A 12,356-nucleotide genomic window follows, 5' to 3' on the forward strand; every position below is an offset into this window, starting at 1 on the left:
AAGAGAATAAACGCCAATCCATTTGAAAAACTTAACCGGGTTAGTGAACATCATTCAACGTGTTGGTTTTGACAGACATTTTTTATGCACAAACTAATTAATTTCTGATTCTGACATTCTTGATTTGAATATTTTCAATAATTTTCTATTCTTGACTGATCTTTTTTCATAATTTAGGCAATAGATGAACTGTTAAATGAATGATCTTGGGATGAGTCACTGTCGTCGTCCAATTTTACTCTCATATGCTGATGTATTATATATTATAAACTTAACAGGTGATTTTTATAAAATGTTTGAATACTATCTCCTTACTTGTTTAAAGGGTTAGTTCACCCAAAAATGAAAATGATGTCATCAATGACTCACCCTCATGTCGTTCCAAACCCGTAAGACCTCCGTTCATCTTCAGAACACAGTTTAAGATATTTTAGATTTAGTCCGAGAGCTTTCTGTCCCTCCATTGAAAATGTATGTACGGTATACTGTCCATGTCCAGAAAGGTAATAAAAACATCATCAAAGTAGTCCATGTGACATCAGTGGGTTAGTTAGAAGTTTTTGAAGCATCGAAAATACATTTTGGTCCAAAAATAACAACAAATACGACTTTATTCAGCATTGTATTCTCTTCCGGGTCTGTTGTCAATCCGGGTTCACGACTTCGCAGTGACGCTGCTGACGTAAGATTCCGGAAGAGAAGACAATGCTGAATAAAGTCGTAGTTTTTGTTATTTTTGGACCAAAATGTATTTTCGATGCTTCAAAAACTTCTAACTAACCCACTGATGTCACATGGACTACTTTGATGATGTTTTTATACCCTTTCTGGACATGGACAGTATACCGTACAAACATTTTCAATGGAGGGACAGAAAGCTCTCTGACTAAATCTAAAATATCTTAAACTGTGTTCTGAAGATGAACGGAGGTCTTATGGGTGTGGAACGACATGAGGGTGAGTCATTAATGACATAATTTTCATTTTTGGGTGAACTAACCCTTTAAAATATTAAGGCCCTTATCAAAGATTGATAAATTATTTCATTTTCCAATTCTTACATATGTTACATTTAATTACCCCTTACCAGATTTTCACATATATTTATACATATACACACAATTTATCTGTCTCTCCCTCTTAGTGACACTCATGTCAGAATGCTAGAGGACTGTGTACTGGAAACTATTCAAGAGCAAAACAAACTGGCAGCAGGCTCTGACAGGTCAGTTCTGATATCTCTGAATGCTGAAGGCACTTTTATTCTCACACCATTTAACAGGCTCATTTTCTTACTGTTGCATGTTTTTACTGTGCAGACTGATGCCGATTCAGCAGTGTGAGCTTGTGCTGGTCCACATCTATCCCCAGGGTGATGACACTCTGGTCTCTGATCGGCAAAAGAAAGAGGTAGCATCTCTCTCTTCATTAGAATTAGGGCTGACCGATATATCGCATGAGATTGTCACGCACATTTCGTCAATAAAGCCGGTTCCCTGATTACCGCTAAATCGCCATCACCGGCTTTTAAATGGAGCGGCATTTAATAGACAGAACCGTAGTTCACTGACAAACCACGCAATATCGCGTTCATATTGCAGATGAATCGCCTTCGATAATGAACGCGATATTGCGTAGCTTGTCAGTGAACTACGGCTCTGTCTATTAAATGCCGCTCCATCTGAAAGCAGGTGATGGCGATTTAGCGGTAATCAGGGAACCGGCTTTACTGAAGAAATGCGCGTGACAATCACATGCGATATATCGGTCAGCCCTAATTAGAATCAGTAAACCAGCACCAATATTATTGACAACATTATAAAATTTATCAAACAAAGAAGAATTTTGAAAAATCAGACAAAAAGACAAAAAAAGTTCCAGTTTTTGATTCCCAGCTCTACTTATAATTGTGTGTTCACACTTGTCATGTTTGTTTAGATTAAAACGAACCCTGGTGCGATTGCTCTGTTAGTACGGTTCATTTGAACATGTGTGAGTGCTGCCATCCGAACCTTGGTGCGCATCAAACAAGTAGAACCGAGACCGCTGAAAAGATGGGTCTCGGTCCATTTCCAAATTAATTCTGGTGCGGTTCGAATAATAATATGAACGCAACACGGACCAAAGGCATGTAAACGGACAAAAAACAGGAAGATGATACCTTAAAGAGGACAGAATCCTCACGCATATTGTTTTTTCTCATCATAGTCGTGAGTTTGCCCATCACAGGCATCAGACGTGCGTCTCCACGCAGCAGACAGTTTGTGTGTGTGGTGGGGGAATTCCCGCCACTGTTTTGACTCCTTTACACATTTTATAAGCTCTTCACGAGTTCCTAGCTGGTCAAAATACCATCATATGCAGGCTACACACACACAACAAGCGCATGTACCTCAGCACACAGCATTGTTTCGGATGTTCGGTAAGTTCCGCCTCAAAATAGGCAATACCTCAAAAAATCCGACCAATCAGGTTGTGAATGTATCTGTGATAAATTATAAAATTGCCAAACTGAATGTTATTTTTTAAAATTTTTTGGTCCGGACCAAACCAGTGTGAACACACCCTAAAGCATTCTAACTGCTTTCATACTTTGAAACTTCTTATTACACTCACCATTATGTGTTATTTTTCAGATTTAATGTTAAAGAGAGCTATATTGGAAAAGTGTTGTCACTTGTGTAGTACTGTCTCTTTCTCTCCTGTGTGTGTGTGCAGCTCTCATCAGTGTTGAGCAGTGAGGTTCACAGTGTTCGAGCTGGACGCTACCTAGCCTGTAAACTGAATGTGCTGGTTCAGCAGCACTTTGATTTGGCCTCAACCACCATCACAAACATCCCCATGAAGGTCAGACTTACTGTCAAACATACTCCTCTCTGCCTGTCTCTCTCTCTTCCTCTCTTCATCACTTGTTTGCACTGTATCAGTTGCTTAAACAGCTGCTGTTTTCATGGTTTATTGTTTGTTTTGCTAGCCTACATTAAATGTCTGTGAGCAGGTCAGTACTTTACAAGAGCTATTATTACTTTTCCAGATCAAAACCCCACCCCCTCATCCAGCTCTTGCTAATCTCTTATTATTAACGGGAGCTTCAAAGATCTTACATTTAATTAGGCTATACTAAATTAAAATGCTTTTTCTAAGTACATTTGGATAGGACTCTTGTACATTTTTTTTTAATGCATATTATTAAATATTATTTATTTAATGAATAATTTAAGTCAACATGAAATCAAAATTTACCCTATTAACTTTCATAAAGCACATTTCTGGTCTTATTATGCACAGTTGTTACGCACATTATTACAAAAAAGAAATATATTTACCTTATTACACTTTGTTTGAATAATGCTCTGCCTCTGACTTTCCTTTATTGATTTTGCATCACTTTTGGCTACTCTGGTAGGTAATGCAGACTTTCTAAAATCTTTCCAGTAGTCAACGTTGTAATTTAATGTTGATTTAATATTAAATAACAATAGATATTACGTCAAGAAGCTTGTATCCAGAAGTCATATTTAATGATTCTGATTTAGATTATTCTTAACGGTTCCATTAGAAGAAATAAAGGAAAAACATTGTTTTTATTGCATTTATTGTTCTCAGTTGTCTGTCTCTAATAATTTTAGATTTGAACAGAAATCTGAGGTACATATTCTTGCAAAAAAGTGTTCGCACACACACTGCTTTGTATTAATTTGCGATTCAGTAAAGGAGTCAGATTAATTCTTTAACCTTAACTCTCATGTTTTTGAAACACTAAACAGAACCAACTCGTTTGGATCACAATGATTGATATACATTTTTATGATCCACTCAATTCTTAATGGATAAAATCAGGTCCCACACACTTTTTGTCTTTTTGAACAATAAGTTTCACTTTAAAATTTATCACATCAGGCAAGTTAAAAGCCATTTCATGTTGACTTCAACAGAATTTTAAAGGATTAACACATCCATGCTCTCCAAAGAGTGTAGATTAGCACCCAGCTGGATGAACAATTGACCCTGTAGATCCCCTTTCAGCCCCCAGTCCTATTCTCTATCGGGGTGATTTCTCTTTTGCTTTTGCTCTCTCTCTCTTCTTTCTGGGTGATGTCTCTTGCCCTGGCTGGGTGTGGCCGGAAGTGTGTTTTCTTGTTCTGGTCGCTTGTGTTTTTAAAAGCTGCAGGTCCCTGCAGAAACACACAGTAGTTTTAGGATGTGTGTTTGAGGCCATTGACCCCAGGGATGAAACGTCCTGCTCCAAGGAGTCCACCCGCCTCTGTTCTCCCAGTCCTTCTCCTCTCTTCTCCTGTTCTTAATGTGTGTAAGCTCTATTTGTCGCTTACAGCCTCTGATCTCCACAGCATATGAACCAGCTGGGAGACTCCGAGGCCTTTGTGGACATCAGATCTGTGAGGGCACAGTTATTTTATAATCTGTGCTCTTCAAACATGAAAGCAGCAGTAGATTGTGGTGTGTTAGTAGTGTAAAGGCCCAGCTGCTGATGTGTATGTATTTGTGTGTGCGTGTGTGTGTGTGTGTGTACATGTGTGAGAAGGAGGAGCAGCATGCTAATACTTCAGCAAATTACGACGTTGAGCTTCTGCACCATCGCGATGCACATATGGAATTTATTAAGAGTGGTGAGTGAAATCAGTCCTTTGCATCAAAAATCCAACACAACCTACATTTCACTGCATAAAGCATTTGGACATTAGAGCACAGCAACTGTTCTCAACCCTTATAATGCATTAAATGCATAAACAATTCACATTTTGGAATTTAAGTTTATATAACCCTTTTCAACAATAAACATATTGTATCTAATGATTAACCTCAATTAATGAGTGAATATGCAGACGTTTCAAAGTTTCACGTTACCATTTTATTACTACACTTTTCAAATTAAACATTAACTACATCAAAACCAAGAAAAAAACATGTTTATCAGTGTTCATGAGACTGAAAATATCTACATTATAAAATATATTATTTCAATATAATAATCTGATTTATTGGGATAGTTCACTTAAAGGTGCCCTAGAATCAAAATTTGAATTTACCTCGGCATAGTTGAATGGAAAAGACATACATTGAGTTTCAAACCCCATTGCTGTAAATCTCATTTGTTTAAAAGACTTAAGGAAAACACATGGATCTCAACATAACACGGACTGTTACGTAACAGTCGGGATCATTAATATGTATGACCCCAATATTTGCATATATGCCAGCCCATGTTCAAGGCATTACACAAGGGCAGCCAGTATTAACGTCTGGATCTGTGCACAGCTGAATCATCAGACTAGGTAAGCAAGCAAGAACAACAGTGAAAAATGGCAGATGGAGCAATAATAACTGACATGATCCATGAGTACATGATATTTTTAGTGATATTTGTAAATTGTATTTCTAAATGTTTCGTTAGCATGTTGCTAATGTACTGTTAAATGTGGTTAACGTTACCATCGTTTATTACTGTATTCACGGAGACAAGAGCCGTCACTATTTTTCATTTTTAAACACTTTCAGTCTATATAATTCATAAACACAACTTCATTCTTTATAAATCTCTCCAACAGTGTAGCATTAGCCGTTAGCCACAAAGCATAGCCTCAAACTCATTCAGGATCAAACGTATACATCAAAATAAATACTTTACTCACATAATTCGAAGCATGCATACAGCATGCATGATGAACATCTTGTAAAGATCCATTTGAGGGTTATATTAGCTGTGTGAACTTTGTAAATGCACTGTAATATAGTCAAGAGCTTGTGTGGCAGGGAGCAGACGAATTAAAGGGGCGGCACGCTGCCAAAATCAGTGCATAATTAATGATGCCCCAAAAAAATTTATTTAAAAAAAATCTATGGGGTATTTTGAGCTGAAACTTCAGACACATTCAGGAGACACCTTAGACTTATATGACATCTTGTGAAAAAGCATTCTTGGGCACCTTTAAAAATTCAATTCTGTAAATTCATGTTCTAAATCTGATATTGTTTCGTGGATTGTCATTTATGTTTCTGTTTATCTTATGTGTAGGTGATTTGCACATGGCCGGCAGCACCAGCAGAGATAGTGGGCTGAAGGAAACGGTCACACTCAAATGGTGCACTCCCCGCACCAACAGTGTAGGTGAGTGGATCTCTGGGAAATGTTTTCCTCTTTCTGCCACATGACAAATTCGTTCAATTTTTTCTTTTTTCTTTTTGCAGAACTGCATTACTGCACAGGGGCTTATCGCATTTCTCCAGTAGACGTTAACAGCCGGCCATCCTCCTGCCTTACCAACTTCCTATTGAATGGTGTGTGCACAATCCCTCTGCCTCATCATACATTTTTTTCTTATTGAATATAGTTTCACTCATAAAAATTTATGACAGAAAGAGAAAGATGAAACTATTGATATACATGTTTATTGTATATTTTCCTTTTGTCTGGGGTCTTCCCAGGTCGATCTGTGCTACTAGAGCAGCCCCGCAAGTCAGGGTCAAAGGTCATCAGTCACATGTTAAGCAGCCATGGAGGAGAAATCTTTCTGCATGTCCTGAACAGCACACGCTCCACATTGGAGGACCCTCCCTCCATCAGCGAGGGCTGCGGTGGCCGAGTGACCGACTACCGCATCACTGTAAGCTCAGCAAGCACTGACCGTCTGACTTGTGCTGCATTCACATCATTTAGTGATTTACCATAATTACGAGTTTCCAGCTTGTAAAAACCATGTACGTCTTTGCCAAACTTGTAAATACAACTTGCTTTATAAACTAACAACTAAAATGCCAGAAGCTTCAACTTTGTCATAGAGGTACATTAGTATTTTGCAGTTCACAACAGCAAAGCCTCAAATGAATCCAATTGTGTTGCCAACAAATTTGAGGATGGTAACACCTCAGTTAATTTAAAAAAAATTGCGAAGGAATTGTTAAGGGATACATTATATTTCCAGCATGTGGCTGCAGAGTAAATCTTCTTAATATCTCTCTTCAGGACTTCGGTGAGTTTATGCGTGAGAATCGTCTGACTCCGTTCCCAGACTCAATGGTAGATGCAGCAGGCAGAGCTCCAGTAGAGAGAGCCAAATCTCAACTAGAACGACAAACACGATACTGGCCAATGATCATCTCCCAGACTACCATCTTCAACATGCAGGCGGTGAGCGACACCATCTAAATCAGTGGTTCTCAACCAGGGAGCAGGGGTCCACTAGGGGCCTCAGCAAACTTCCAAAGGGGTCGCAGGATGACTTAAAATTGTATATATTATTATTATTATTATTATTAATATAGTGAATAATATAACATTTAATGTATTAATATAACAATTAATATTATTATTAATGATTTAATATTAATTTTAATTTGATCCAACTTAAAATGTTTAAATAACAAACAAATTCAACTGAACAAAAACAACTGAAGTTTATTTTTTAGAAGAACATTCAGTTTTTGAAACTTATGGAGTCATAAAAAAACAGGGGCTGGGGGCTTTGAATATTTTTTTGGACAGTGGGTGTCAAAAAGTCAAGTTTTCAAGAATTTTTGGATCGTTTTTACTATGCATATTGTGTATATGATCTGTGTGTGTGTTTTCTTGGGGATTGTGATCATCTTTGTGTGTATATTCCAGGTGGTACCATTAGCTAACCTCATAGTGAAGGACACTCTAACAGATGAAGATGTGCTTACCTGTCAGAAGACCGTCTATAATCTTGTTGATATGGAGAGGAAGAGTGACCCTTTACCCATTTCAACCGTGGGCTCCAGAGGAAAAGGACCCAAACGGTGAGAATATCACATTAGGTTTTGATTTGTCCTGTGGTGTGGCTCTTTTCCAAAACCTAGTGAGCTGCCTTACCATCTACTACCTACATAGTCAGCTGCCTTCTAAGCATGTTAACCGAAATTAGGGCTTCACGATATATCGAAATTATCGTAATATCGCAATGGCATGCGATATATGAATGATTTTAATGACAAAAATAAGTAATCATCCACCCCTAGTTTCAGGTGTTTTTGTTTACCTGGATGTTCTTGATGTTAAGATTTAGGTTGATATAACTATACTTTGCACCTTGACACCATCATTACATATATAAATGTGTGGTTTTTTTTTTTTTAATAGCTAATAAAAATAGCATTTCTCTAGTGAAATGTTATATCGAAAAATATATCGTTATCGCAATACTCAACACTATCGCATATCGTATATTTTCCCAGTATCGTGCAGCCCTAACCGAAATTTTCATTTATTGTAGCACGTTGCTAAGCTATCAATGCTGCTTAAATAGGCAGCTCACTTCATTTTGAAATGGCATGTGTGTGCATAAACATTCAAAAAGTTTTAATAGTGAATACATGGTTACCATGTGTGTTGATGCTGATGTTTTATGTATATAGTGATGAGCAATATCGGATCATGTGGAATGAGTTGGAGACGTTAGTAAAGACTCATGTGGGCACCAGTGAGCGGCACCAACGTGTGCTGGATTGTATCAGCGCTTGCCGGAGCAAACCACCCGAGGAGGAGGAAAGGAAAAAAAGGGGAAGGAAGAGAGAGGACAAAGAGGACAAAACTGAGAAAAATGGCAAGGACACAGAGGAGAAGGGCTGGACTGCAGACTCTGAGAGGTTAGTGTTAATAAACAAGATGCTGACGTTCACATTTACATCTGTCAAGCCTCTGCTGTTTGTAGATTGATGACCAGGGATTTTGCTTTCTTCATTAATCTCCTGATATGTGTGTCTCTGATGTATATGTCCTTTTTCTCCTACAGGCTGAAGGGGGTAATGGAGCGAGAGAAGGACGAACAGAGCGAATGTGAAATCATCAAAGATTCACCGGACTCACCAGAGCCCCTAAACAAGAAACCACGTTTAGCTACAGAGGAGCAGCAGCCACCGGAGAAATCTAAAGGTTCACTTTTATGTTTTTTTTTTTTTGTAATCAATCAGTCAAAAGTCCTTTTTAAGAATTAAATATATCATAGTGAAAAGAGTGTATGACTTTTGGTGAATCTCAAATGCTCAAGAATGCATTGCGACTTTCAACCTAACAGCCCTAAACCTAGCGTTACAAGATAGTCTTGGGCAGTGTGAGATGTTCTGATAATAGAATACATAGACACACGTTGATGGACCTTTGTGTGGACCTTCATGATGTTTTTAACATCCTTTAACGAAAGGATGCTACATCATCGGCTCAGTCAAGTTACTTGTACTGCACGGCATCAATTTTATGGTCAGAATTAGCAGCTACAAGCCAAGTCAGAAAGATCATCATCCAAAGTGAATGAAAAGGCAAGTCAGAATGTGGCAATATGAGGTACAGCAGCCAATCAGATCTAAGATGAGTAGAAACAGCTGTCAAACATGGTCTCTTTTTTTTTTTTGCAGGTCCTGTGTCTCTACTCACCCTTTGGACCAACAGAATAACTCAAGCCAACTCCAGGAAACATCAGGAGTTTGCAGGAAGATTGAGTTCAGTGAATAACAAGGCTGAACTTTATCAACATCTGAAAGAGGAAAATGGGTGTGTTGACCTCATTGTTTGTCTCACTGTGTACCCTGTGATCACATTAATCAGTCACTTTGTGTTTAACACTCATTGTGTTTTCTTTATTAGGATGGATGTTCATGAGAATGGAAAAGCCACCAGATGATGTGTGGAACACGCCTCTTCTCATCTCTGCAGGATCATTGATTTGTTGAGAGGATGTGATGTGACCTTTGGCATGATATCAAATGATGTTTTTGCCAGGATGCTGGTTTTGTGCCAGACAAAGACGAGTAAGGCAATGTTTTATAAGGACACAGTTTTTATATGCTTTAGTTTGTACAAAGAATCTGAAATATTCTGAAACAGAATAATAAAACTTGTAAACAGTGTTAGTCCATGTTTGTATTTTGTGTGTGTGTGTGGATGTAAATGTACTGTTTAATGCTAATTTTCTTTATCCTGGTTCATTTACCTTCCTTTGTATTTCATGGATGTTCGGAAAGAATAACTACCTACCTCTGAAAATAGGATATGTCCTGTCCCAAATGACACCCTCAGTCCCAGTGGTCCTCATCCAAGTGGCCATTTCTACTGCCAAAAGTGCATTTGGACACATGGAGGCACTCTTGAGCACCCGTTGGAACTGTAAAATGACACATGGGGCACCTATGGTCTCATGGACTTCATAGGTCTTGTCCTAAATGGCACACTTCATTTGCAGTTGCTGTCTTACAGACTCACAATGGCCCCCTGTGTGGCCCCTGATTTTCAACAATATCTAGTGATGGCTTTGAAGCTTTATGAATCTTTTGTTTCAAATCAGTGGTTCGGAGCGCCAAAGTCATGTGATTTCAGTAAACAAGGCTATGTTGCGTCATAAGTGTTTCAAAATTTCAGTAGTTCACGTGACTTTGGGAGTTTGATGCACAATCTGAACCACTGATTCGGAACAAAAGATTCGTAAAGCTTCATGAAGCAGTGTTTTGAAATCAGCCATCAATAGATATTGTTGAATAAAGTCGTTATTTTGTTTTTTTGGTGCACAAAAAGTATTCTCATTGCTTGAAAATATTAAGGTTGAACCACTGTATTCAAATGAACTGTTTTAAATATGTTTTCAGTAGCTTTCTGGGCATCTAAAAGTGTTAATTATCTTGCTGTGAATGCAGGCCTCACTGAGCCATTGGATTTTATCAAAAAATATCTTAATTTGAGTTCTGAAGATGAACGAAGGTCTTACGGGTGTAGAACGACATGAGGGTGAGTAATAAATGACAGGATTTTAATTCTTGGGTGAACTAACCCTTTAATTTCACAAAACCGTAGGGTGTCCCATTTGTCTTTTTAGGTTTCAGAAGGGTGGTCACGGCAGCCCTTATGTGTGCCCTCTATGTGCTTTTCTACTGTTCTGCCCTGCTGTCAAAGTGGCATTATGTCACGATATCCAGACTCTGAGGAAGACCACAAGGGCTTAGGGTGCCTTTTTTGACAGGGCCTTTGACATCCAGCTAAAACTCCTTATCAAGGACGCCATTTGGGACAGGGTCTAAGCCACCTGCTCACAAGACAGTTTGATGAAAATTGTACACTCAAATGGCAAAAAATGCTAAAAACTGCCAGTTTGATTTGCTATCTGCTGTGCAAAGTTTTATAAAAAAAAAAAAAAAAAATAGTAGCAAGAAAACTTTGTTTGCAGTTATGTCAGCAACATTGTATTTTTGCATGAATGAAAACACTTGTTGTGGGATCATCTTTCACCTACTTTACATGTTAGTCAGACAGCCCACTGTGTCTTTATGGTAAAAGTCTAGATCACGTCTTTAAAAAAGGCTCCAAAATGTGTGTTTACTGGATGTGAAAGCCTGGATGTGTTTTGACTCAGTAATGCACGGAAACAGGAATCTAGCCAAGTACGGAGGAAGTTAGTGTCAAGTTTTCTGACTCCAGTGAGGATGAGGCATCGAGTGTTGATATATGCGATCCTAATGCTTGCTGTCATACTCTGTGCACATATTGAATAGAGGTGAAAGTGATTGTTTGTGCGGGGATTGGTTCCTGGCATGCAGAGCTCCTTTTCTCAGCAGAACTCTCCACCTCTGCAATGGAGAAGCCTGCAGTCATTGGATTTGAGTGAAATCCATCTATCTAACAGGGCAAAATAACTAGCCCATGCTACTCTCTGCATTCACAGTGTCTGCAGCTTAGCCTTCTGCTGGGAAGAAGCCATCAGGGAAATCAAGGTGTTTGAACTCAGTCAGGTCTTTAACCAGCTGGATCCCCTCATTTAGCTGAGACTGGGATTGTTCTGATATTTTTAGGACCAGCTTTGTGGACACTTTTTGTAACTTGCCAGGCTGAATGAATTTCTAAAGGCTAAACATAAAAAAAAAATCTTCATCAGATTCTTAAAGTGGCGATGTAATAGAAGTAGCAACATATCTTTTCTTTACGTACTGGCTTTACGTAAATCCGAGTGATAGAGTATAGAAAAAAAATATACAGTTGGGACTTGCTTCGGTCCATTGGTTGTTGATTGGATGGAGACAGTCTAGCATATGTTGAGTGATATTTTGATAAATTAAGAGGTCAAAAAAAGAGTGATCGTCAGTGAAACTTCTCTCTGATGATGTATGCCGGATATAATCTGCTTAAGCCCTGCCCCTTTCTTACAGTCACTTGCAAGCTTGCCTCCATCCAATAAACAAATGATGGACAGAACCTCCAATTAGACCCCATCCAGTTTTTCTTTACAAGAAAAATAAGTCTCTGATGTCCCTAGAGTGTGTATGTGAAGTTTTAGCTCAAAATACCCCACAAATCATTTTTTATAGCATGTTAAATTTGTCACTTTTCGAGGATGAGCAAA

At 38.4% G+C, this 12,356-nt stretch overlaps 1 protein-coding gene across 2 annotated transcripts in view; it reads left to right on the forward strand.

The window, feature by feature from the left end:
* Positions 1-9,873, forward strand: part of ints13 (integrator complex subunit 13) — a 12,542-nt gene extending 2,669 nt beyond the window's left edge. For both annotated transcript variants that reach the window (XM_067392140.1, XM_067392141.1), the window contains exons 5-17: positions 1,145-1,225; positions 1,320-1,410; positions 2,719-2,847; positions 4,544-4,628; positions 6,035-6,127; positions 6,208-6,297; positions 6,445-6,623; positions 6,983-7,147; positions 7,622-7,776; positions 8,392-8,622; positions 8,769-8,908; positions 9,388-9,523; positions 9,617-9,873. In XM_067392140.1, the coding sequence (XP_067248241.1) occupies positions 1,145-1,225; positions 1,320-1,410; positions 2,719-2,847; positions 4,544-4,628; positions 6,035-6,127; positions 6,208-6,297; positions 6,445-6,623; positions 6,983-7,147; positions 7,622-7,776; positions 8,392-8,622; positions 8,769-8,908; positions 9,388-9,523; positions 9,617-9,653 (1,612 nt within the window). In that variant the 3' untranslated portion in view covers positions 9,654-9,873. The remainder of the gene's footprint in view (positions 1-1,144; positions 1,226-1,319; positions 1,411-2,718; positions 2,848-4,543; positions 4,629-6,034; positions 6,128-6,207; positions 6,298-6,444; positions 6,624-6,982; positions 7,148-7,621; positions 7,777-8,391; positions 8,623-8,768; positions 8,909-9,387; positions 9,524-9,616) is intronic.
* Positions 9,874-12,356: the final 2,483 nt, after the last annotated feature.

Source organism: Chanodichthys erythropterus, chromosome 8 (assembly GCF_024489055.1).
Source record: "Chanodichthys erythropterus isolate Z2021 chromosome 8, ASM2448905v1, whole genome shotgun sequence".
NCBI classification, from domain to species: Eukaryota; Metazoa; Chordata; class Actinopteri; order Cypriniformes; family Xenocyprididae; genus Chanodichthys; species Chanodichthys erythropterus.